Genomic DNA, 24,981 nt, shown 5'->3' with positions numbered 1-24,981 from the left:
CCCTTGTTTTTGTGATCTTCTCAATCAAAATCCATTCTACTGATTCTAAATCGTTCCGTTTCAGGCCTCGGAAAACGCTTCGGTGTCCATCACCTTTTTCCGACTTTTCCGTGTCATGCGATTGGTCAAGCTGCTCAACCGCTCCGAAGGCATCCGTAACCTCCTCTGGACCTTCATCAAGTCTTTCCAGGTTTGTGGCGCCCTCTCGTGGAAGGTCCAGCGACCGATCTGACTTCCTGTTCTGTCCTCAGGCTCTTCCTCACGTGGCTCTCCTCATCGTCATGCTCTTCTTCATCTATGCCGTCATTGGGATGCAGGTACCATCTCTGTGACAACGTCAGATTCAGTTAAATTCTAAAAGAAAACCTTTCCAGATCTTTGGGAAAATTGCTCTGGTGGACGGCACCGAAATCAACCGCAACAACAACTTCCAGACCTTCCCACAGGCCGTCCTCATGTTGTTCCGGTAAGTTTTTCTCTTCTTGTTGTGTTTTGTGGATAGACCAAAGTCCAGGGAAACGGGAACAAAGGTGCTCAAAAGAGAGAATGGAACAGGTAACAAATGTGGCAAAGGGACCTGTTCTTCACCACCAGAAGAGGGAATAGAATCAACAAAAGGAGCTCATCCTTGCCGCCAGAACAGGGACCAGAAGAAGCCGTGAGACCTTCTCTATCCCAGAACAGGGACCAGGAGCAACCGAGGAATCTTCTTGCTGCCGGAACAGTGACCAGAGGTGGCAGTGAGACCTTTTTGGCTACCAGAAAAGGGACTAGAAGCAGCTGAAAGATCTTCTTGCAGTCAGAAAAAAGACCACAAGCGGTTGCTGGAACACGAACCAGTTGCAACCAAAGAACCTTCTCTCCGCCAGAACAGTGACCAGTAGCATCCAAAGGACGATTTCGCTGCAAGAACAGGGACTCTGTGGAGCCGAAAGACTTTCTCGCTGCAGGAACAGGGACCAGAAGAAGCCAAAGGACCTTCTTGCTCCCAGAAAAGGGACCAGAACAAACAGAAGGAGCTTCTCACCACCAGAACACAGACCAGAAGCAGCAGAAAGACTTGCTCGTCATTGAAACAGGGAAAGGAGGAACAGAGGTACATTCTACATGCCGCCAGAACAGGACACGTTGCTTGCTAAGGGTCCTTCGCCACCTGATCAGGGGACCAGAAGCATCTCTGAGACCTTCTCGCTGTCATAAAAGGGAATTGGAGAGAGGTTTGCCGACGGGAACATGGATCATAATCCAGCGAGGGACCTTCTCTTTGCTGCCAAAACAGGGACCGTGGCTCGCAGAGACTCATTCCTTGCTGGAACATGGGACCAGAAGCAACGGTGGGACCTTCTTGGTGCTAGGACAGGGACCATAAGCAGCCAAAGTACCTTCTAACCACCAGAACAAGGACCAGAAGCAACCATGAAACTTTTTCGCTGCCAGAACAGGGACCAGAAGAAGCCGTTAGACCTTCTCCAGGTCAGAACAGGGACCAGAATCAACCGAGAAACCTTCTCGCTGCCGGAACAGTGACCAGAGTTGGCAGTGAGACCTTTTTGGCTACCAGAAAAGGGACAAGAAGCAGCTGAAGAACCTTCTCTCCGCCAGAACAGTGACCAGTAGTGTCCAAAAGACGTTTTCGCTGCAAGAACAGGGACTCTGTGGAGCTGAAAGACCTTCTCGTTGCAGGAACAGGGACCAGAAGAAGCCAAAGGACCTTCTCGCTGCCAGAAAAAGGACCAGAACAAACAGAAGGAGCTTCTCACCACCAGAACACGGACCAGAAGTAGCAGAAAGACCGGCTCGTCATTGAAACAGGAGCAACAGAGGGACTTTCTACATGCCGCCAGAACAGGACACGTTGCTTGCTAAAGGTCCTTCACCACCTGATCAGGGGACCAGAAGCATCTCTGAGACCTTCTCGCTGCCAAAAAGGGAATAGGAGAGTCGTTCGCCGACCAGAATAGGGATCATAATCCGGCGAGGGACCTTCTCTTTGCTGCCAAAACAGGGACCGTGGCTTGTAGAGGCTCATTCCTTGCTGGAACAGAGGACCAGAAGCAGCTCTTAGACCTTCTCGCTGCCATAAAAAGGAATAGGAAAGTCGTTCGCCGACCAGAATAGGGATCATAATCCGGCGAGGGACCTTCTCCTTGCTGCCAAAACAGGGCCCGTGGCTCGCAGAGGCTCATTCCATTCTGGAACATGGGACCAGAAGCAACGGGGGGACCTTCTTGAACCTAGCACAGGGACCATAAGCAGCCAAAGTACCTTCCAACCACCAGAACAAGGACCAGAAGCTACCATGGATCTTTCTCGCCACTGGAACAGGGACCAATAGCGGCTGAGGGACCTTCGCCTCGATAATTTTAAGAGGGGTGGGGATGTATCCCGTTTGGTCCTTTTCTGGTTGGGTAATCTGTTACGTAATGAAGGGCTGTGGTTAATAAGGCAGGTTTGGGGAGGTTGGCCGCAGGTCTGCTCAATTTCATGTCACCACCATTGGTGGGCGCCCTCTGGGGGAGTTTCTTTGAACAGTTTCTCCGTTCCGCCATTGCAGATGTGCCACCGGAGAAGGCTGGGAGGAGGTAATGATGGCGTCCATGTACGGGCAAAAGTGCGACCCAAAGTCGGACTTCCAGCCCGGCGAGGAGTTCACCTGCGGCTCCAACTTTGCCGTCTTCTACTTCCTGAGTTTCTACTGCCTCTGCGCCTTCCTGGTCAGCATTTTCTTTCTCTTTTGGTTCACGACGTTAGAGCATAACAGCCGGGGCTTTTCACAGATCCTCAACTTGTTCGTGGCCGTCATCATGGATAACTTTGACTACCTGACGCGCGATTGGTCGCTGCTGGGTCCGCACCACCTGGACGAGTTCAAGAAGATTTGGGCCGAATATGACCCAGAGGCCACGTGAGTTACATAGTCATGGAGATTTCTACTTCTTAAGGGGTACGCGGTGCCAGTTTTGGTTTGTGATCGGCTAGAGGGCGCATCAAACATCTAGACGTGGTGACGCTGCTCCGACGCATCCAACCTCCGCTCGGTTTTGGCAAGTTCTGCCCTCATCGGGCCGCCTGCAAGGTACGCTATGGACTGTTAGCATTGCTAGAACCAGAATAGTCAATAGACAGTTGTTGGAATTTAACTATCAAAACGTACCGTTTACCAAATTGTTCGAATGAGTTATCTGAGTCTATTAACAAAACACAACCTACATTCCTCGAACAATTATGCACGCTCGTTTCTTGAGAGGTAAAATTACCAGGAAGGCCTTTCACACGGGGGTGGATTTTTATTTTTCCTACTCCATCGAAGACGGCTGAAGTGACGTTGGAGTCTGTGAGAAAAACCCTGTTCTGAAGTCCTTTAGCTTTCTCTTATTGGCCCACGTCTCCCCCGCAAGATGGCGGCTCAGCTCCTCCCATGGGCGTGCCAAGCAGTTGTTTGCACGCCTTGAGGTCTGGCTCTCCCACAACAGCGCCTGTCGTTCTGCGTCAGCAAATCCACGAGTCTTGTTATCTTAATTTCCTAGACAAAATATTATGCATTTCGAACAGCCTGCCCTGTCATTGAACTAAAGCCCAGTCAGTGAATATCTATTGCATGAAACTCAATACATTTCATTTGTATTCAATCGTATAAAATCCTTTACAGTCAAATGTATGAAATCCTTTACAGTCAACAACAAAAAAAATCACTGAAAAAGAATAAATATCAAGAAAAAAAAATCAACAAAAAATCCAGCAAAAAAAAAAACTGAACTGGAAAAAAAATCCACTAAAAACAAAAATAATACAGTGAAAAAAGTACACAATAATAAAAAATTAAGTTAAAAAAATCAACAAAAAAATCAAGTGAAAGGAACACAAAAGAAAAATCCACTAAAAGAAGATCCACAAAAACAAAAAACCCTGAGCTGAGAACAATACAATAATAAAGCAAAAAGAATACAATATACAAATACCGCAGATAGATACCATAGATAGATCCCATAGATAGATAGATACAATAGATGCCATAGATAGATCCCATCGATAGATAGATAGATAGATAGATAGATAGATAGATAGATACCATAGATACCATAGAGAGATACCATAGATACCATAGAGGGATCCCATAGATAGATAGATAGATTGATAAATACCATATATACCGTAGATAGATGGAAAGATAGATACCATAGATAGATAGATAGATAGATAGATACCATAGATACCATAGATACCATAGAGAGATACCATAGATACCATAGAGGGATCCCATAGATAGATAGATAGATTGATAAATACCATATATACCGTAGATAGATGGAAAGATAGATACCATAGATAGATAGATAGATAGATAGATACCATAGATAGATATCATAGATACCATAGATAGATAGATACCATAGATACCATAGAGGGATCCCATAGATAGATAGATAGATCGATAGATACCATCTATACCGTAGATAGATGGATTGATAGATACCATAGATAGATAGATAGATAGATAGATAGATAGATAGATAGATACTTTATTCATCCCCGTAGAGAAATTCACACTTCCAGCAGTAGTGCTACGGAAAATACACACTGTAATAAAAATAGGGTAATATGCAAATGTGGGGGTGGGGTTTAATATGGGCTTTTACTCCCCCGGGTGGAGTTAAAGAGCCTCATAGCATGAGGATGTATGGTGCAAGATCCTAAAGCTTGTTCATTTGCGGGCAGCGCTTGGTGGGCATGAACATGCCCCTCAACAGCGACGGGACGGTCACCTTCAACGCAACCCTCTTCTCGTTGGTTCGGACGGCGCTTAAAATCAAGACAGAAGGTGGGGAACACCGATGGTTCTTCTCTCGGCCGGCTAAACCCATTCCTCCTTCCCTTCCCATCAGGTGACTTCGAGCAGGCCAATGAGGAGCTCCGAGCTATCATCAAAGCCATCTGGAAGCGGACCAGTATGAAGCTTCTGGACCAAGTCATCCCTCCCATCGGAGGTGCATACTGAAGTTATATACTATTTCATACTCTGTTTTGTTCTACTTATACTCGGGGTACTTGTCCTGAGTTTGACCTCAGCCTTGAAAGAAGGATGTCGTAAAAACACCCGTGCTTTGGAATGGGGTGAGAATGTGTGTGTCGTGCCCCATTCTGTCCGGAGGGCGATGACCTATCACCAATGTTCCCTGTAATTTTCTTTACGGGTCTGATCGTCGGTGAGCCACACTTGAAACAACAGTGAGCAACAGCAATCCCAAGTGTGGCAACTAAGTCATTATCAAACATGTCCAAAACTTGACATCACGTTACATTTTGCTGAGTTTCCGGCAATGCAAAATTATTTTTCACTTTTGAATGAATTGACTCATGTACTATTGCAAAGGTTGTATGGCCTACAGACGTCGTTTCTTTCTTTCACAAGATATCCATTTCTTTTTATTTTCTGATATATTTTGTCGCATAATATTAAAATTTTTGGGGGCTTATTGAGTCGGTTGTAAGATACAGAACTGTACTTAATCACATTTTTAAGTGGAAGTACAATGCTGGCAACAAGATTCACTTGATATAATGGGAAATTATTTGAATGCAACACACTTTTGTTCGTTTTTCTGTGTTTTTTTTCTACTTTTTTAAAAATTCCTTTAAAAAACATCTCATTGTGTTTATTTTTTCCGAGCTGTTACTTTTTCTTTTCGTTCTCTAATTGATTTTTTCATTTGTTTCTTTCTTTTCTTTTTTTCTGGCTTTTTTCTAAATTTTTCCTTCTTTTTTCTCTTCCTTTTGTTTCTCTTTTTTTCTCAGCTTTTCTCTACTTTTTCATTTTGGTATTTTTTTCTTTTTTGTTCTATTCCCCCCTTCCTTTAAGTCATGTTGTGCATATTTTTACATAATATTTGGCCATGTTGGGATTAAAGAAGCAAAAACAACCCAAAGAGCCGTTTAGGACCCGAAAGAGCCGGTTCCTTTTAGTGAGCCGAGCCGAAGAAGCCGGTTCTCGACAAACTCTACTAACTTCACTCAACTTCGTTCCACTTCGACTCGACTTCAAAATACCGCATTTAGGACACAACGTCAGGGGAACCCGTGTATTTTTACCTTCATGCACTTCCTTTAAGTCATGTTGTGCATAATTTTACATAATATTTGGTCATGTTGGGATTAAAGAAGCAAAAACAACCTAAAGAGCCGTTTAAGACCCGAAGTGAGCCGAGCCAAAGAAGCCGGTTCTCGACAAACTCTACTAACTTTACTCAACTTCGTTCTACTTTGACTCGACTTCAAAATACCGCATTTAGGACACAACGTCAGGGGAACCCGTGTATTTTTACCTACATGCACTGTAACTTTGACTTAAGTCGCTTCCTAATTAGTAATTTTGAGCCCTGATTTTTGTGCGCTGGCTAGATTTTCTTGTGCGCTGAGAATATGCGAGCAGTGCGCAATTGCGCACACGTGCAATTTAGAGGGAACACTGCCTATCACCCTTCTCCCAAGCTTAAAATGACGATTGGAAATTTTCATCGACGACGGCGTGGACCAATCAGCCAGAGGCTTGGTCGTGGGGCGTGAACATTTCATCGCTATGTTTCATAAGAATGGGCGAGGAAGAAAGATCTGACGTGTTTGACTCTTTGATTCGGCTAAAAAATGAATATGTGGACTATACTCAATAACTTCTCCGACTTTTGGGCATGCTCCAACTGTAAGGGTTTGGACAAGACACGTGAAGTGTCTTCGGAGTCAGATTTTAGTTTAAGAAATGTGAAAACCTAACCGATCCAGTACCGATCCTCGTCCGATACCGTTGGGAAAATAAACCCCGTCTCTGTTTCCAGACGACGAGGTGACCGTGGGAAAATTCTACGCCACCTTCCTGCTCCAGGATCATTTCCGAAAGTTCCTCAAGCGCCAGGAGGAGTACTACGGATACCGGCCCTCGAAGAAGAACGCCTCCGGTCCTGAGATACAGGTCAGAAATGTTTTCGTGGTCCCGTTAAATCACCTCCTCTCCCCCCTTGGAAGAAGAAATGATACACAATGTCGCTATAAGAAGGTTAGTGTAATTGTATTTCTGCTGCAGGCGGGTCTCAGGTGTATCGAGGACGAAGTGGCAGCAGAAATGCACAGGGCCATTTCCGGAGACCTTCAGAACGAAGAGGAACTGGAAAGAGCCATGGAGGAGGCTGGAGAGGAGCACATCTACCAGGTGTGATATCATTTGGACATGTTTGGCAGGAAACCATGGGCGGAAATGTCAAACTTCAGCTAAAATTACGTTGAATGTTTTAAAAAAATTGTATACCGAGCCATAAAGTTTTACTGAGGGGAGAAAAATCCCACAAAAGACGGAAAAGACTTTGTAAAAATGCATTAAATGTAAAAGAGTGTGGGCCTTGTTCAATCCAGAACACCAAAAACAAATGACAATCGTAGGAGGAGCTGCATCACACACTCACACTCTCTGATTTGCTGCTCTTCTGGATTTTCATTGAGAAACTTTGGAGCACATTAACATGTGGTTTTGGAAAGGACGTCATTGGGCGTCGCCCCAAAATATACGCAGAGACGGAGATATGGCAAAAAGGGAACGTCCTTTATTGCATCCGTTCAGCAACATTCATTCAAGCCACGTTCTAAGTTTGTCCAAGAAATGTTTGGCTTTATACTGTGCTGAAAAATATCTCATGATGTTTTTCCAGCCCTGACTTACTCAGTCAACATCTTGTGACTTATCTCCTGACTCCCGCCAGCTCGAAGGCTGCTGACTTACAGTTAATCCACAACAATGGTTCGAGCCTTAATTGGGAATTTGCAAGATGGATCACATACCCTGCAGGTTTTGTGATACCAGGAAGGGGCCAAAAATAATGGAGCTCACAGTAATACTAAATGAGTAAATATATGTCACTCCTGCATGTTTTGTGACACCAGGAGCAGGCCAAAAAGAATGAAGCTCATAGTAAGACTAGTAAATTCGGGGTCCATGAGGCATTATTATCATAAATTGTACTCGTTTACTCGTAAAACTATGTAACTCATTCTTTTTGGCCTCTTCCTGGTGTCACGTGTCTTTTGACATCAGGGTCTTGTGACAACATGAAGAGGCAACAAAGAATGAAGCCCATAAAAATACTATTAAACGAGCAACTATATGATAACTATAGGTGAACCTGCTTGTTATATTATATACTCATTTACTAATAAAACTATGGAACTCATTCTTTTTGGCCTCTTCCTGGTGTCACGTGTCTTTTGACATCAGGGTCTTCTGACACCATGAAGAGAAAACAAAGAATGAAGTCCATAAATATACTATTAAATGAGTAATTATATGATGACTCTATGTGGCCCTGCATTTCTTTTGACATCAAGAAGAAGTAAAAAAGAATGAAACTCATAATAATACGAGTAAAAATATGTCAACTGTATGTCTTGTTATACCAAAAGCAGGCCAGAAAGAATCAACCTCATTTTAAAACTAGTAAATGCGGGGTCAATGACGCATAGTTATCATGTATTTACTCATTCACTAATAAAACTGTGTAACTCCTTCTTTTTGGCCTCTTCCTGGTGTCACATGTCTTGTAAAATAGGTTCTTGTGACACCAAGAAGAGACAAAAAAGAATGGAGCTCATAGTAATACTAAATGAGTAAATACATGATAGCTATATGTGACCCCTGCATGTTTTGTGACACTAGGAGCAGGCCAAAAAATGACTTGACTTGACAAAATCAATGAAGCTCATAGTAATACTAGTAAATTCAGGGTCTATGAGGCATTATTATCATATACTATACTCATTTACTCGTAAAACTATGGAACTCCTTCTTTTTGGCCTCTTCCTGGTGTCACATGTCTTTTGACATCAGGGTCTTGTGACACCAAGAAGAGACAACAAAGAATGAAGCCCATACAAATACTATTAAATGAGTAATTATATAATGACTATATGTGACCCTGTATGTCTTGTGACACCAGGAGCAAGCCAAAAAGAATGAAGCTCATAGTAATACTTGTAAATTCGGGGTTTGTGAGGCATTATTATCATATATTATACTCATTTACTAGTAAAACTATGTAACTCCTTCTTTTTGGCCTTTTCCTGGTGTCACATGTCTTTTGACATCAGGGTCTTGTGACAACATGAAGAGACAACAAAGAATGAAGCCCATACAAATACTATTAAATGAGTAATTATATGATAACTATATGTGACCCTGCATGTCTTGTGACACCAGGAGCAAGCCAAAAAGAATGAAGCTCATAGTAATACTTGTAAATTCGGGGTTTGTGAGGCAATACTATCTTATATTATACTCATTTACTAGTAAAACTATGTAACTCCTTCATTTTGGCCTTTTCCTGGCGTCACATGTCTTTTGACATCAGGGTCTTCTGACAACATGAAGAGACAACAAAGAATGAAGCCCATACAAATACTATTAAATGAGTAATTATATGATAACTATATGTGACCCTGCATGTCTTGTGACACCAGGAGCAAGCCAAAAAGAATGAAGCTCATAGTAATACTTGTAAATTCGGGGTTTGTGAGGCAATATTATCTTATATTATACTCATTTACTAGTAAAACTATGTAACTCCTTCCTTTTGGCCTTTTCCTGGTGTCACATGTCTTTTGACATCAGGGTCTTGTGACAACATGAAGAGACAACAAAGAATGAAGCCCATACAAATACTATTAAATGAGCAATTATATGATAACTATATGTGACCCTGCATGTCTTGTGACACCAGGAGCAGGCCAAAAAGAATGAAGCTCATAGTAATACTAGTAAATTCGGGGTTTTTGAGGCATTACTATCATATATTATACTCATTTACTAATAAAACTATGGAAATCATTTTTTTTGGCCTCTTCCTGGTGTCACATGTCTTTTGACATCAGGGTCTTGTGACACCAAGGAGAGACTACGAAGAATGAAGCCCATAAAAATGCTATTAAATACTATTAAAATATGATGACTCTATGTGGCCCTGCATTTCTTTCGACACCAAGAAGAAGTCAAAAAGAATGACACTCACAATAGTAGTAAATATGAGAAGGCCATGTCAAGGGACAGTACAAAGACAAACCCAATTAAGCTCTTAGTAATACTAGTAAATGAGTAAATATCTGATAACCCTCTAACTCTTTCTACACCAGGACCAGGCCAAAAAGGAACGAGTAAATATATTTGCCAACCTTTCAAATTTTGATTCATGAAAATCTCCATAATGTGAAAATTCCAATGACTTTATTTTAGCGAACGCACGGACTGTTTGGAAATCGGGCGGAGCCTTTCACAGTGGAGGACGCCAATGCCCCGCCCCCTCACATGACCAATCAGAGGCCCCTTAAATTCTCCGACAACCAACCAGAGTCTCCCGCCGCCGTCGACTTTCTGCCGCCGCCCAACGCCTTTGCCGAGTAAGCCCCGCCCCTTTTCGGCCCCGCACCCCCAAACCACCACGACCTAGACCGAGTCGAGTCTGAAAACGTGTTCGATGCCTTGCAGGTTGGCCATGCAAAGGGAAGGAAGCCCGGCCGAGTCCGACCAACCACACGAGGAGGCGGAGTCAGGTAAGCCCCGCCTCTAAAAAAAAATACTTGCTGATCTCATTGACCACTAACAGATTCGGTTTTTACCAAATGTAAACTGGTTGAAAAAAAAACACTAAAAGGACCACTGAAGAATTCAAATATTTATGGAAAAAAACTAAATCCACTGAAAAAAAAATATATATTAAGTAAAAATAAAAAAATAATAATAAAATGAAAAAAAAACTCACTTCAAAAACGAATTGTAAGCATTTTATTAAATCTACAAATATGTATATATACATATAGAAAAAAGAAATGTACAGAATAAAAATAAAAAGTCTACCTAAAAATATTTCAATAATAAAAAAAAAAAAAACTGGAAAAATACAAAAATAATAACTGAAAAAAAATAAAAACAAATACTTGGGGAAAAAAATTAAATATCAACTGAAAACAAAGCACTGCAAAAACAAAAATATCAACTGATAAAACTACTAAAAATCCTCCAAAATATTTTTCCTCCACCCCCCAAAAAAATTTCACAGAATTAAAAAAAATAATCAAATGAAAACAAATAATGAGATGATCTGAAAAAGTACAAAAATGTCGACTGAAAAAATGAACAATCAAATACTTGTGGAAAAAATACGAAAAATCAAGTGAAAATTTGCACTTGAAACACATAAATATCAACCGAAAAAATATAATAAAAATCCCCAAAATATAATGGAAAAAAACATCACTGAATAATAAAAAAATCTACCTAAAAAAACCAATAGAAAAAAAAACAACTGGAAAAAAACAAAAAAAAATAATAGGAAAAAATAGCAAGTGAAAAAAAAAGTTCACTGGTAAAAAATAAAATATTAATGAAAAAAAACAATTGGAAATTGAAAAAAGAGGAAAAAACAAAAATATACAATTTAAAAAAAAACTAAAAAAAAGGCAAATGATATTTTTTTTGCTAAAATAAAAGAGAAAAAACATCAAAAAGTCAAACGGAGAAAAAATAGCAAGTGAAAAAAATTCAATAAAAAAAAAATATCAAGGGAAAAAAGATTCACTGAAAAACTAAAATAGTACCTGAAAAATCTTACTTAAAAACAAAAATATCAAGCGGGAAAAAAAACTACACTAGAAAAAAAAAACAACAACCCTAAAAGGTATCCATATTTGTTTCATGCTATTTCATGCTATGAATGTGAATTTGGGTTGGATTCCTTTTCAATTTCAGAGCAGCTCCAATCTTGGGACTTCACAGTGAGGACCGATAAAACGCAGGTCACGTTTTTTAACAAAAGATAATCAAAAAAAAAGAAGAAATTGAAAAAAAAATCTCCATTCTCTTCGCAGTTCCCCTACGAAGCAAGACCCAATTCTGCCCAACAACAAGTAAGATCCTCAAAACACTTTTTTTTAGAATGACAAAACCCTAAAAACACTTTTTTTTTCTCAAAATGTTTTTGCTTAAATCTTTCTAAATGATGGACCTGAAAAAAACACTGATTTTTTTCAAAATCATTTGGTTATTGCGAATGAAAAATCCCCGAATTGCTTTTATTTTTTCAAAAAGTTTTTGCTTTCTTTCTAAATGATAGATCTGAAAAATAATTTTGATTTTGTGAATAAAAAAATCCCTAAATTGCTTTTATTTGTTTCAAAATGTTTCGGTTTTAATTTTTCTTAATCTGTTAACGTGTTGATTTTTCAAAAATAATTTTGATTTTGAGGATAAAAAATCCCTAAATTTCTTTGATTTTTTTCAAAATGTTTTTGCCTAAATCTGTAGAAAAAACACAGATTTTTCAAAATAATTTTATTTTTGTTAAATTCTTTGTTAATAAAGGATACCTAAAACACATTTATTTTTAACAATTTTTTTTTTGTTTTATATTTCCTTAACAAAAGATCCATAAAAAATATTGGATTTTTCAAAATAATTTTGTTTTTGCGAATGAAAAATGCTTAAAATGCTTTTATTTTCTCAAAATGTTTTTGTACAATTTTTTTCTAAATGAAAGAGCCATAAAAAAAGATTTGATTTTTCAAGATAATTTTCTTTTTCTTAACATTTTTGTTATTAAAGATACATAAAATACATTTATTTTTCCTGATTTTTGGGGGGTTTCATATTTTCTTAATAAAAGATCCATTTAAAAAAACTTTTTCTTATTATGATTTTTGTATGTGTTTTTCTTAAGGAAAGACCAAACACTTGGATTTTTCAATATATATATTTTTTTGTGAATGAAAAATCCCTAAATTGCTTTTATTTTTTCACAATGTTTTGATTCAAATTTTTCTTAATGAAGGATCAGCAAAAGTCTTGTGTTTGTTAACAATTTTGCTAATAAAGAATACCCCAAAAAATGCACATTTTTTTCAATGTTTTTGTTAATAAAGAATACTTAAAACACATTTATTTTTCCTAATTGTTTTCTCGAATTAAAGATCCCCAAAATGTTTTTGTTTTTTTTGTTAGATCTGTGAAAAAACACTTGTTTTCCCGAAATTATTTCCCTAAAAGGCATTTATTTTTTCAAAATGTTTTGGTTCAAATTTTTCTTGATGAAAAATCAGCAAAAAATATTTTTTGTTTCTGTGAATGAAAATGTTTTTGTTGATAAAGAATAGATTTTTATAAATGTTTCAGTCCAAATTTTTTTAAATGAAAAATCTGTAAAAAAAATACCTTTATTTTTGTTATTTTATGTTAATAAAGGATACCTAAAACACATTATTTTTCCAAACTGTTTTTGTTGAATATTTTCTTAACGAAAGATCCATACAAAATATTAAGATTTTTCAAAATAATTTTGTTTTTGCAAATTAAAAAAAGGCCTAAAATGCTATTATTTTCTCAAAATGTTTGTGTTCAAATTTTTCTAAATGTAAGATCTGTGAAAAATATTTGATTTTTCAAAATAATTTTGTTTTTGTGAATAATAAAGGGCATAAAATGCTTTTATTTTCTCAAAATGTTTTAGTTCAAATTTTTTGAAATGAAAATTCTTTTATTTTTGTTAATTTTTTTGTTAATAAAGGATACTTAAATCACATTTACTTTTACATATTTTTTGTTTAATATTTTCTTAATGAAAGATCCATACAAAATATTAAGATTTTTCGAAATAATTTTGTTTTTGCAAATTTAAAAAAGGCCTAAAATGCTATTATTTTCTCAAAATGTTTTCGTTCAAATTTTTCTAAATGAAAGATCAGCAAAAAATGTTTTGATTTTTTTAAACCATTGTTTTTGTGAATGAAAATGTTTTTGTTAATAAAGAATACTTAAAACAGATTTATTTTTACAAAAACTTTTAGACCAAATTATTGTAAATGAAAGATCTGTAAAAAATACTTTTATTTAAAAAAATTGTTGATAAAAGATACCTAAAACACATTTATTTTCCCAAAATGTTTTTAGTTTAATATTTTCTTAACAAAAGATCCATAAAAAATATGAGATTTTTCAAAATAATAATGTTTTTGCGAATTAAAAAAGGCCTAAAATGCTTTTATTTTCTCAAAATGTTTTGTTCAAATTCTTCTAAACGAAAGATCTGTGAAAAATACTTTTATTTTTTAAAAATTCTTTTGGTAATAAAAGATACCTAACACCATAATTTCAACATTTTTAGTTTAATATTTTCTTAACAAAAGATCTATTTTTCAAAATAATTTTGTTTTTGTGAATAAAGGGCCTAAAATGCTTTTATTTTTTCAAAATGCTTTTGTTCAAATTTTTCTAAATGAAAGATCAGCAAAAAATGTTTTGATTTTTTTTAAACCATTGTTTTTGTGAATGAAAATGTTTTTGTTAATAAAGAATACTTAAAAGATCCATAAAAAATATTTGTTTTCGAAATAATTGTCTTTTTCTAAACATTTTTTTATTAAGGATACCCAAAACACATTTATTTTCCCCAATTTCTTTGGTTTAATATTTTCTTAAAAAAAGATCAGATTTTTCAAAATAATCGTCTTTTTCATAACATATTTGTTAATAAAACCCATTTATTTTTCAAACCGTTTTTGTGAATCAAAGATCCAGAAATTGCTTTTATTTTTACAAAATGTTGTCGTTCAAGAGAATGAAAGACCAAACACTTGGATTTTTCAAAATATTTTTTTTTTTTGTGAATAAAAAAATCCCTAAATTGCTTTTATTTTTTCCACAATGTTAAGCGCCTCCTGGTGGTACAAAAAACGTTAATTCAGGAAAGAAAAACCCCATTGTACTTTATAATAAAATAAATAAATCATAGTTTGAGAAAGTTGTATCACTACCTGGAAGTCGCCATATTTGTCTGGCATCTTGCTGCTACGCTGTGCTCATTCGGCACGGGTTTTTGTTGGCGTGAGACAAGACAGTGCCCTCTAATTTTTTTCTAAATAAAAGATAAGCAAAAGAATTTTGATTTTTTTTTTTCAAATCATTGTTTTTGTGAATGAAAATGTTTTTGTCAATAAAGAATACTTAAAACTGATTTATTTTTTCAAAATGTTTTAATTCCATTTTCTAAATGAAACATCTGTATAAAATACTTTTATTTTTGATAAAAAGATACCTAAAACACACTTATTTTCCCAAATTTTTATTTTTATATTTTGTTAGCAAAAGGTCCATAAAAAAATATTAGATTTTCTCAAAATATTTTTTTTTGCGAATGAAAAATGCCTAAAATGCTTTCATTTTCTCAAAATGTTTTTGTTCGCATTTTTCTAAATGTAAGACCGGTGAAAAATAATTGATTTTTCAAAATATTTTTGTTTTTGTGAATAAAAAAGGTCCTAAAGTGCTTTTATTTTCTCAAAATGTTTTTGTTCGCATTTTTCTAAATGTAAGACCCGTGAAAAATAATTGATTTTTCAAAATAATTTTGTTTTTGTGAATAAAAAAGGGCCTAAAATGCTTTTATTTTCTCAAAATGTTTTTGTTTGCATTTTTCTAAATGTAAGACCCGTGAAAAATAATTGATTTTTCAAAATAATTTTGTTTTTGTGAATAAAAAAGGGCCTAAAATGCTTTTATTTTCTCAAAATGTTTTTGTTCAAATTTTTCTAAATGAATGATCCATAAAAAATATTTGTTTTCAAAATAATTGTCTTTTTTCTTGACATTTTTGTTATTAAGGATACCTAAAACACATTAGTTTCCCAATTTCTTTGGTTTAATATTTTCTTAAAAAAGATCCGATTTTTCAAAATAATTGTCTTTTTCATAACATTTTTTGTTAATAAAACCCATTCATTTTTTTCAAACTGTTTTGGAGAATTAAAGATCCGGAAATTGCTTTTATTTTTACAAAATGTTGTCGTTCAAGTTGTAGTTAAAGAGACAGTGTTTTCTTAATGAAAGACCAAACCCTCGGATTTTTCAAAATATTTTTTTTTTAGTGAATAAAAAAATCCCTAAATTTTTCGCCATATTTGTCTGGCATCTTGCTGCTACGCTGAGCTCATTCGGCAGGGGTTTTTGTTGGCATGAGACAATACAGTGCCCTCTAGTGGCCAAATACTAAACATTGGGGATTTAAGGAAAGATCCGCAAAAAAATGTATCTTTCAAAAATGTTTTTGTTCATGAACGATCTTTGAAGCATTTGCATTTACTCCAAATCTTTTTTTCCAATCGTTTTATTTTTTCGTAAATATTTTTCCAACCAATCGCAGGCCAAGAACGAGCAGTCGGACGAGGCCCCGCCCACCACCATTGAAGACCTAGAGGGCGCCGCCCGCGCCATCCTCAAGAAAAAACGCCGGCGCCTGCCGGCCCCGCCTCCTGAGGAAGCGCCGCAGCCAATCACGGAGCGGCCCGACCCGGCCGTCAGGAGGAAGAGGCGGGGCCTCGCCGCCGACCCCGACTCCATGGTTTAGGGACCCGGACGGCAGAGTAATGTTGGCGTAGAAATATGACAAAATACTATTATGGAAATACTAAAAATAATCCATAAAATACTACAAAAATACTTGCATCAATTATTTTTATTTTATATTATATTTTACTGAAATACAAAAAAATATACCAATACATACCAGATCAGGCCCGCGAGACAACACTCAAAGAAGCGCAAGAGAAAAACGAGCTGCAGGTTGAAATATGTCAACTTGATGTCGCCAAAGCCAGGTGCCTCGAACAAAGACACTCTACTTGTGTTTCTCTGTCTCTTTCTCTCACCCCTTTTCTCCCACTCTCTATCTCTTTCAATCTCTCTCGCTCTCCCCTATCTCCCACTCTCTGTCTCTTTCTCTCTCTCTCACCTCTTTTCTCCCACTCTCTGTCTCTTTTTCTCTCTCTCATCCCTTTTCTCCCACTCTCTGTCTCTTTCAATCTCTCTCTCTCCCCTTTTCTCCCACTCTCTGTCTCTTTCACTCTCTCTCTCTCTCTTTCTTTTCCACCCATTTCCTCCCACTATCTGTCTCTTTCACTCTCTTCGGTCTCTCTTTTTCTCCTCCTTTGTTGATCTTTGTCTCTTTCTCTCTCTGTGTCTTTTAACCACTTTTGCTCTAACTTCCCTTTTTCCTTTTCTCTCTTTTCTCTTTCTCTCTTCATACTCTTCACGCTTTCTTTTCTCTTTTCTCTCCTTCTTTCTATTTCTCTTTGGATTTCTTTCTTCCTCTCCCTTTCTTTTCCCCCTCTCTCACGACTTTTATCTTTTGTTTCTCTCTCTCTCTCCCTCTCTCTTCCACCCCTTTTCTCCCACTCTCTGTCTCTTTCACTCTCTGTGTCTCTTTTTCTCTTCCTTTGTTGCTCTTTGTCTCTGTCTCTGTGTCTTTTTAACTTATTTTGCTCTAACTTCCTTTTTTCCTTTTCTCTCTTCCTACCCTTCGCGCTTTCTTTTCTCTTTTCTCTCCTTCCGTCTTTCTATTTCTCTTTGGATTTCTTTCTTCCGCTCCCTTTCTTTTCCCCCCTCTCTCACGACTTTTTATCTTTTGTTTCTCACGCTCTCTCCCTCTCTCTCTTTCTTTGTCCCGCCCTCTCTCCTTTTCCCTCCCTCTTTCTCTTATTTCTTTATCTCTCTTTTTCTTTCTCTTGAATCTACTCGTCCGGCCCCCGACAGAACCTCTGTTCTATGGTGTGGCCCCCGAGTTCAAATGAGTTTGACACCAATCCGTAATAAAACAAGCTGAAGAGAGCAAACTCGTCGAGGACTTTTATTCTATTTCTTGTATTCCCTGGGCCGATTGATCACAAGAGAGTGAAAATGGCTGACCACAGTTTCATTTCTATAGCGCTTTTCGAGTCACTGAAGACCTCCCAAAGCGCTTTACAATGTGCTTCACACTCACCCATTCACACACACACTCACACACCAATAGGGAGTCTGCCTCCAAACGTTTTGAGGATAATCAAGATGCTAAATCGTCTGCATTTATATAGAGCTTGTCAAGTCATTGATGACCTCCCAAAGCGCTTTACAATGTGCTTCACACTCACCCATTCTCACACACACACACACACACACACACACACACACACACACACACACACACACACACACACACACACACACACACACCAATAAGGAGTCTGCCTCCAAACGTTTTGAGGATAATCAAGATGCTAAATGGTAAATTGTCTGCATTTAAATAGAGCTTTTCAAGTCATTGATGACCTCCCAAAGCACTTTACAATGTGCTTCACACTTACCCATTCACACACACACTCACACACCAATAGGGAGTCTGCCTCCAAACGTTTTGAGGATAATCAAGATGCTAAATCATCTGCATTTATATAGAGCTTTTCAAGTCATTGATGACCTCCCAAAGCGCTTTACAATGTGCTTCACACTCACCCATTCACACACACACTCACACACCAATAGGGAGTCTGCCTCCAAACGTTTTGAGGATAATCAAGATGCTAAATGGTAAATTGTCTGCATTTAAATAGAGCTTTTCAAGTCATTGATGACCTCCCAAAGCGCTTTACAATGTGCTTCACACTCACCCATTCACACACACACTCACACACCAATAGGGAGTCTGCCTCCAAACGTTTTGAGGATAATCAAGATGCTAATTGGTAAATTGTCTGCATTTAAATAGAGCTTTTCAAGTCATTGATGACCTCCCAAAGCACTTTACAATGTGCTTTACACTCACCCATTCACACACACACTCACACACCAATAGGGAGTCTGCCTCCAAATGTTTTGAGGATAATCAAGATGCTAAATGATAAGTGGTCTGCATTTATATAGAGCTTTTCAAGTCATTGATGACCTCCCAAAGCACTTTACAATGTGCTTTACACTCACCCATTCACACACACACTCACGCACTAGAAGGCTTTCTTTGAATTGTTCTTGCTGAGGCACTCTTCTATATCCGAGCATTGGTCTTCGATTCGATTTCTCCTTTGCTTCCCTCAAGATTTGGCTGCTCCTTCAGGGATTTTTCTTTGTAAACAATGTTCTCTACGTTGTTGTCAATGAAGTGTTCAAGTTCTTCTAAATGATAGATCCAATAAACAAAAACAAAACATTTTGTCAATATAAAATCCCCAAATTGCTTTTATTTTTTCAAAATGTTTTTGCTTAAATCTTTCTAAATGATGGATACGAAAAAACAGATTTTTTCAAAATCATTTTGTTTTTGTGAATGAAAAATCCCCAGAATGCTTTTATTTTTTTTCAAAAAGTTTTTGCTTAAATCTTTCTAAATTATAGATCCGAAAAAACGATGATTTTTCAAAATAATTTTGTTTTTGCGAATGAAAAACCCCCAAAATGCTTTTATTTTTTCTAAAAGTTTTTGCTTAAATCTTTCTAAGTGATGGATCCGAAAAAACACTGATTTTTTCAAAATCATTTTGTTTTTGTGAATGAAAAATCCCCAGAATGCTTTTATTTTTTTTCAAAAAGTTTTTGCTTAAATCTTTCTAAATGATAGATCCGAAAAAACGATGATTTTTCAAAATAATTTTGTTTTTGCGAATGAAAAACCCCCAAAATGCTTTTATTTTTTCTAAAAGTTTTTGCTTAAATCTTTCTAAGTGATGGATCCGAAAAAACACTGATTTTTTCAAAATCATTTTGTTTTTGTGAATGAAAAATCCCCAGAATGCTTTTATTTTTTTCAAAAAGTTTTTGCTTAAATCTTTCAAAATGATGGATCCGAAAAAACAATGATTTTTCAAAATAATTTGTTTTTTTGTGAATGAAAAATCCCCCAAAATTCTTTTTTTCTCCAAAAGTTTTTGCTTGAATCTTTCTAAATGATAGATCCGAAAAAAACAATGATTTTTCAAAATAATTTTGTTTTTGCGAATGAAAACTGCCTAAAATGCTTTTATTCTTCAAATTATTTCGGTTTTAATTTTTCTTAATGAGAGATCTGTTGACGCGTTGATTTTTCAAAAATTATTTCGATTTTGAGGATAAAAAAATCCCTAAATTTCTTTGATTTTTTTCAAAATGTTTTTGCCTAAATCTGTAAAAAAAACGATTTTTCAAAATCATTTTGTTTTTGTGAATGAAAAATCCCCAAAATGCTTTTATTTTTTTCTAAAAGTTTTTGCTTAAATCTTTCTAAATGATAGATCTGAAAAAAATACTTTGATTTTTCAAAATAATTTTGATTATGTGAACAAAAAAAATCCCAAAATTGCTTTTATTTGTTTCAGAATGTTTCGGTTTCAATTTTTCTCAAATTATTTTGATTTTGAGGATTAAAAATCCCTAAATTTCTTTGATTTTTTTCTAAATCTGTAAAAAAAAAAACAGATTTTTCAAAATAATTTTATTGTTGTTAAATTCTTTGTTAATAAAGGATACCTAAAACACATTTTTTTCCCCCCAAATTTTTTTGTTTAATATTGTCTTAACAACCACAGTATTTTATCACTGCATTAGACAATACAGTGCCACCTAGTGGTCAGATATTACACACTGGGGTGTGTATTTGCAAAATGAAACTTACTCACATGGCAAGAGACGTTTGCCAAAACCGGATGCAGCTGTCTTTTGAAGGATCTGTGATAAGACGAGGGCTTATTCGTGGGAAGTCCGTTGCTGGGGAAGTACTGATACGAAAGGATACATTCAAACATCAAAAAAGTAAAAACTTTCAATTCAAATATGTCAGCAACCTTTTCTTCTACAATCAAAAACAAGTAATATGGACAGTTACCATACCATCCATCAATGATATCTTGTTGCAGAAAATATGAAAAATTGAAATAACACCAGCAAAGCAGATGGCACGTCCACACACACACACACACACGTTTCTTTAAAATATTCGCCATCGGTAAATGGTTTTCTGTGCTTTCCTATGCAGTGAGCAATGTGATAGCTTGCTTCAGTGGTGGCGTTTTTAGCAGTGACAAAGGTCTTCGGGGTCTGTGTTTGTTTGCCGTACCTGGACACAGCGCGTTTTAACGTCTCCGCCTTGTCAGACTCATCCTTGAATTCATGTTCATGTTTCGTGACGTTTAAAACTTGCTGTGCGACGTACAACGCTCTTGAGGCATAATGCACAAACAGCACGGTCATTTTTTTTTGGAAAAAAAAAAAGCCCCAGCCATCCGTCCACGCTGGGTGGAAAGGACGATTTTTTTTTTTCCGCTGGAGGAGCTGTCATGATTCATTCATTTATTTATTGCGTGCCGGTGTTTCTGTGGCTGAGATAGAGAGATAGAGATAGATATAGATAGAAATAGATGGAGAGATAGAGATAGATATAGAGGGATAGATATACTTTATTCATCCCCGTAGGAAAATTCCCACTTCCAGCATTATCCTTGTGTTGAAAAATAAAATAATAAAAGATATAGAATACAAAAATACCCAATATAACGTGATGATATAGAGTATTTAAATAGTGCCACGGAAAATACACACTGTAGTAAGAATAGGGTAACATGCATATGTGGGGGTGGCATTTACTCCCCCGGGTGGGATTAAAGAGCCTCACGGCATGACGGAGAAATGATCTCCTGACTGTCTGTGGAAATTTCCCGACCTTAAAAAAACATTTTAGTGTAAGCATTTTGAAGGATTTCAAGCATCCGTACGAACCCTGATTTAAATCGCTACATATCCATGCAGGCCCTGAAGAGTTTTATTTTTCTTGGCTCTTTAAATGAAATGATCTGCATTTCTATAGCGCTTTTCAAGTCAAGACTTCCCAAAGCGCTTTACAGTGTGCTTCACATTTCCCAATAGCGGCCGTGCAGCCATGTAAGGCGCTAACCTGCTTATTGGGGGTATTAGGGGTTCAGTGTCTTACCCAAGGACACTTCGACATATAACACGGAGGAGCCGGGATTCGAACTGCGATCTCTTGATCCCAAGACGAGCGCTCTACCTCCTGAGCCACTGCCGCCCCGACGAGAAGTCTCAAAGGGTCTATTATTACGCTTCTATTAGACAGCTGAAGCTGTGACTTAACCGGCCCCCTCCCCAACACACCTCATTCAAATGACGGAGATAGCCTAGCATTTGGAGAGCTACGTTTTCATGCTAGCAATGATGACTGCAAATCTGAGGGGTTTGTTTGTGCCTCTCCTAAAGGGCTGCAGCTGTGACTTGGCAGGACCCTGCAGAAATGTGGCAAGCGAGCCCCCCCTGTTAAACTCTTCTTTTAGAAAGGAATGTCCCGCGGGTCACAAAGTTTCAATCGAAGGGGATAAAAAGAAAACTTAAAAAAAGAAAAAACATGGGTGGGGAAAAAAAAATCAACAGACGAAAAAGTCCCAAAAAGAATATAAAGTGAAATAAAATTTTAAAATGTATCTAAAAACAAATTATCAAGCAAAAATTAAACCCCAAAACACAAAACAACTAAAATATCGAGTGCAAAAATATAAACAGGAAAAAAAATCCACTAGGGGGAAAAAAATCAACGGATGAAAAAGTCAAATAAAAAAGAATATAAAGTGACATTTAAAAAAAATGCACCTAAAAAGAAATGATGAAGTGAAAATTAAACCCCCCAAAAAACCAAAACAACTAAAATATCAAGTGAAAAAATATATATACAAAAAAATCCACTAGGGCAAAAAAAATGAACAGATTAAAAAGTCAAATAAAAAAATATAAAGTGAAATAAAAAAATGCACCTAAAAACAAATTATAAGGTGAAAATTAAACCCCAAAACAACTAAAATATCAAATTAAAAAATATAAACAGAAAAAAAAATCCACTGGGGCAAAAAAAAAAATCAACGGATTAAAAATTCCCCCCCAAAAAATATAAAGTGAAATTAAAAAAATGCACCTAAAAACAAATTATGAAGTGAAAATTAAACCCAAAACAACTAAAATATCAAGTGAAAAATATAAACAGAAAAAAAATCCATTAGGGGGAAAAAAAATCAACGGATGAAAAAGTCAAATAAAAAAGAATATAAAGTGAAATGTAAAGAAAATGCACCTAAAAACAAATCATGAAGTGAAAATTAAACCCCCCAAAACCAAAAACAATTAAAATATCAAGTGAAAAAATATAAAAAGAAAAAAATTCCACTAGGGGAAAAAAAATCAACGGATGAAAAAGTCAAATAAAAAAGAATATAAAGTGAAATGTAAAGAAAATGCACCTAAAAACAAATTATGAAGTGAAAATTAAACCCCCAAAAACCAAAAACAATTAAAACATCAAGTGAAAAAATATAAAAAGAAAAAAATCCACTAGGGGATAAAAAAAATCAACGGATGAAAAAGTCAAATAAAAAAGAATATAAAGTGACATTTAAAAAAAATGCACCTAGAAAGAAATGTTGAAGTGAAAATTAAACCCAAAAAATCCCAAACAACTAAAATATTAAGAGAAAAAATATAAACAGAAAAAAAATCCACTAGGGGAAAAAAAATCAACGGATGAAAAAGTCAAATAAAAAAGAATATAAAGTGAAATGTAAAGAAAATGCACCTAAAAACAAATTATGAAGTGAAAATTAAACCCCAAAAAACTCCCCAAAACAACTAAAATATCAAGTGAAAAAATATGAACAGAAAAGATATGAACTGGAAACCCCACTGAAAAATCAAAAATATCAACTGGAAAAAAAAGTGTTGGCAACCCTCTTTTAGAGCCAGAATGACAAACTCGTGTTATGGCAACAGCTAATCACTCAGCCTTTCCTTTTAGCATGATTATTTATGCTCCATCTCAAGTCCCTAACACGCACGCTTGATTGACAAACTCATGTTATGCTAAGAGCTAATAAAGCAGTCTCCACCTGAATGTGTTTCCCAAAAAGAACTACTTTTTATCTTTTATTCACACACACAAAAAAAACAAAGAAAATCCATTGTAAAACAAAAATATCAACTCCAAAAAAAGTCCACTAAAACAAAAATAACAAGTGAAATTTGTTTCAGAAGAAAATAACCGGTGGTAGAAAAAAATGAACTGAAAAAAATCTGCAGAAAATAAAACAAAATCATAAACCAAATCAATTTAAAATTACATATATCAACCGAAAATAACCTGTCGAATACCACAATTAAAATATAGTAAAAAAGTCCACTTTAAGCAGAAATATAAGAAAAATGATCCAATAAAAACAAAAACATGAACTGATACCCACTGAAAAGAAATATCAAGTAAAATTTACCGGAAAAAAAAATTGAGTATCAACTAAAAAACATCAAAACAATTTATAGTGAAAAAAATATTTAAACGTGAAAAATACCCCAAAATCCAACAAAACAAAAACATCAAGTGAAAATAATACTGCATGTATATAGCAGTTACTGAGGACCCCCAGCGCTTTACAATGCACTTCACACTTTTACCCATTCACACAAATAAACGACCTGCCTGTTGGGGGCATTAGGGGGTTCAGTGTCTTGCCCAAAGGTAAAGCGGTAAGATCGGGACTAAAAAAATCCAGCCTGACCCGACCCCGACCAATGAGCTTGATTTTCCCGGAGCAGCCCGAAAGCCCCGAAAATGTCACATTTTATTTCTGAGGGTTCGGTTTTGGTGAGGACGTCGTTGGGCGTCGCCCCAAAATATACGCAGAGACGAAATATGGCAGAGAGGGAACGCTCTTTATTTCATCCAATTTTGACTCACTTGAATGATATGGACTGCTTTGAGGCAGAGTGCATTCGATCTTCAATTCTTGACTGCTGATCTTCTTGGAGAGAACGTCGTTGGGCCTCGCCCCAAAAATATACGCAGAGAGGCGATATGACAAAAAGGGAACGCGCTTTACTGCATTCAGGACACGTTCAAAGTTCCAGATGTTCAACATTGGCTTTTATAGTGTTCTCGATAAAGTTAAGATATCTCGTGAAGCTCGTCCGCCCCGGCAACAACGTCATCCCTCGACCTTCACCAGATGCCTACATACTTATCATTAGTTATTGTCCACATTCCACAACAATCTTGAGCTTTTTGTATTCATTATTTTGGTGGATAATTTTTGCCTGTAATTTAGAAGTTCACTGTTTGGATTGGTGAAAATAGAACTGGAAAT

The 24,981-nt window shown here is 36.4% G+C and overlaps 1 protein-coding gene across 1 annotated transcript in view; it reads left to right on the top strand.

Moving 5' to 3' along the window:
* Positions 1 to 16,621, top strand: part of LOC148368595 (dihydropyridine-sensitive L-type skeletal muscle calcium channel subunit alpha-1-like) — an 82,802-nt gene extending 66,181 nt beyond the window's left edge. Inside the window, exons 32-46 of the mRNA XM_088330569.1 lie at positions 65 to 190; positions 252 to 317; positions 375 to 466; positions 2,555 to 2,714; positions 2,778 to 2,905; positions 2,980 to 3,076; positions 4,717 to 4,819; positions 4,884 to 4,985; positions 6,828 to 6,961; positions 7,073 to 7,198; positions 10,262 to 10,425; positions 10,514 to 10,578; positions 11,774 to 11,820; positions 11,893 to 11,931; positions 16,215 to 16,621. Of these exons, the coding sequence (XP_088186695.1) occupies positions 65 to 190; positions 252 to 317; positions 375 to 466; positions 2,555 to 2,714; positions 2,778 to 2,905; positions 2,980 to 3,076; positions 4,717 to 4,819; positions 4,884 to 4,985; positions 6,828 to 6,961; positions 7,073 to 7,198; positions 10,262 to 10,425; positions 10,514 to 10,578; positions 11,774 to 11,820; positions 11,893 to 11,931; positions 16,215 to 16,418 (1,653 nt within the window). The 3' untranslated portion in view covers positions 16,419 to 16,621. The remainder of the gene's footprint in view (positions 1 to 64; positions 191 to 251; positions 318 to 374; positions 467 to 2,554; positions 2,715 to 2,777; positions 2,906 to 2,979; positions 3,077 to 4,716; positions 4,820 to 4,883; positions 4,986 to 6,827; positions 6,962 to 7,072; positions 7,199 to 10,261; positions 10,426 to 10,513; positions 10,579 to 11,773; positions 11,821 to 11,892; positions 11,932 to 16,214) is intronic.
* Positions 16,622 to 24,981: the final 8,360 nt, after the last annotated feature.

Source organism: Urocampus carinirostris, chromosome 3 (genome assembly GCF_059441175.1).
Source record: "Urocampus carinirostris isolate Australia breed hairy pipefish chromosome 3, RoL_Ucar_1.0, whole genome shotgun sequence".
NCBI classification, from domain to species: domain Eukaryota; kingdom Metazoa; phylum Chordata; class Actinopteri; order Syngnathiformes; family Syngnathidae; genus Urocampus; species Urocampus carinirostris.
The sequence above is the reverse complement of the archived record's forward strand: the minus strand, read 5'-3'. Positions and strand labels throughout refer to the sequence as shown.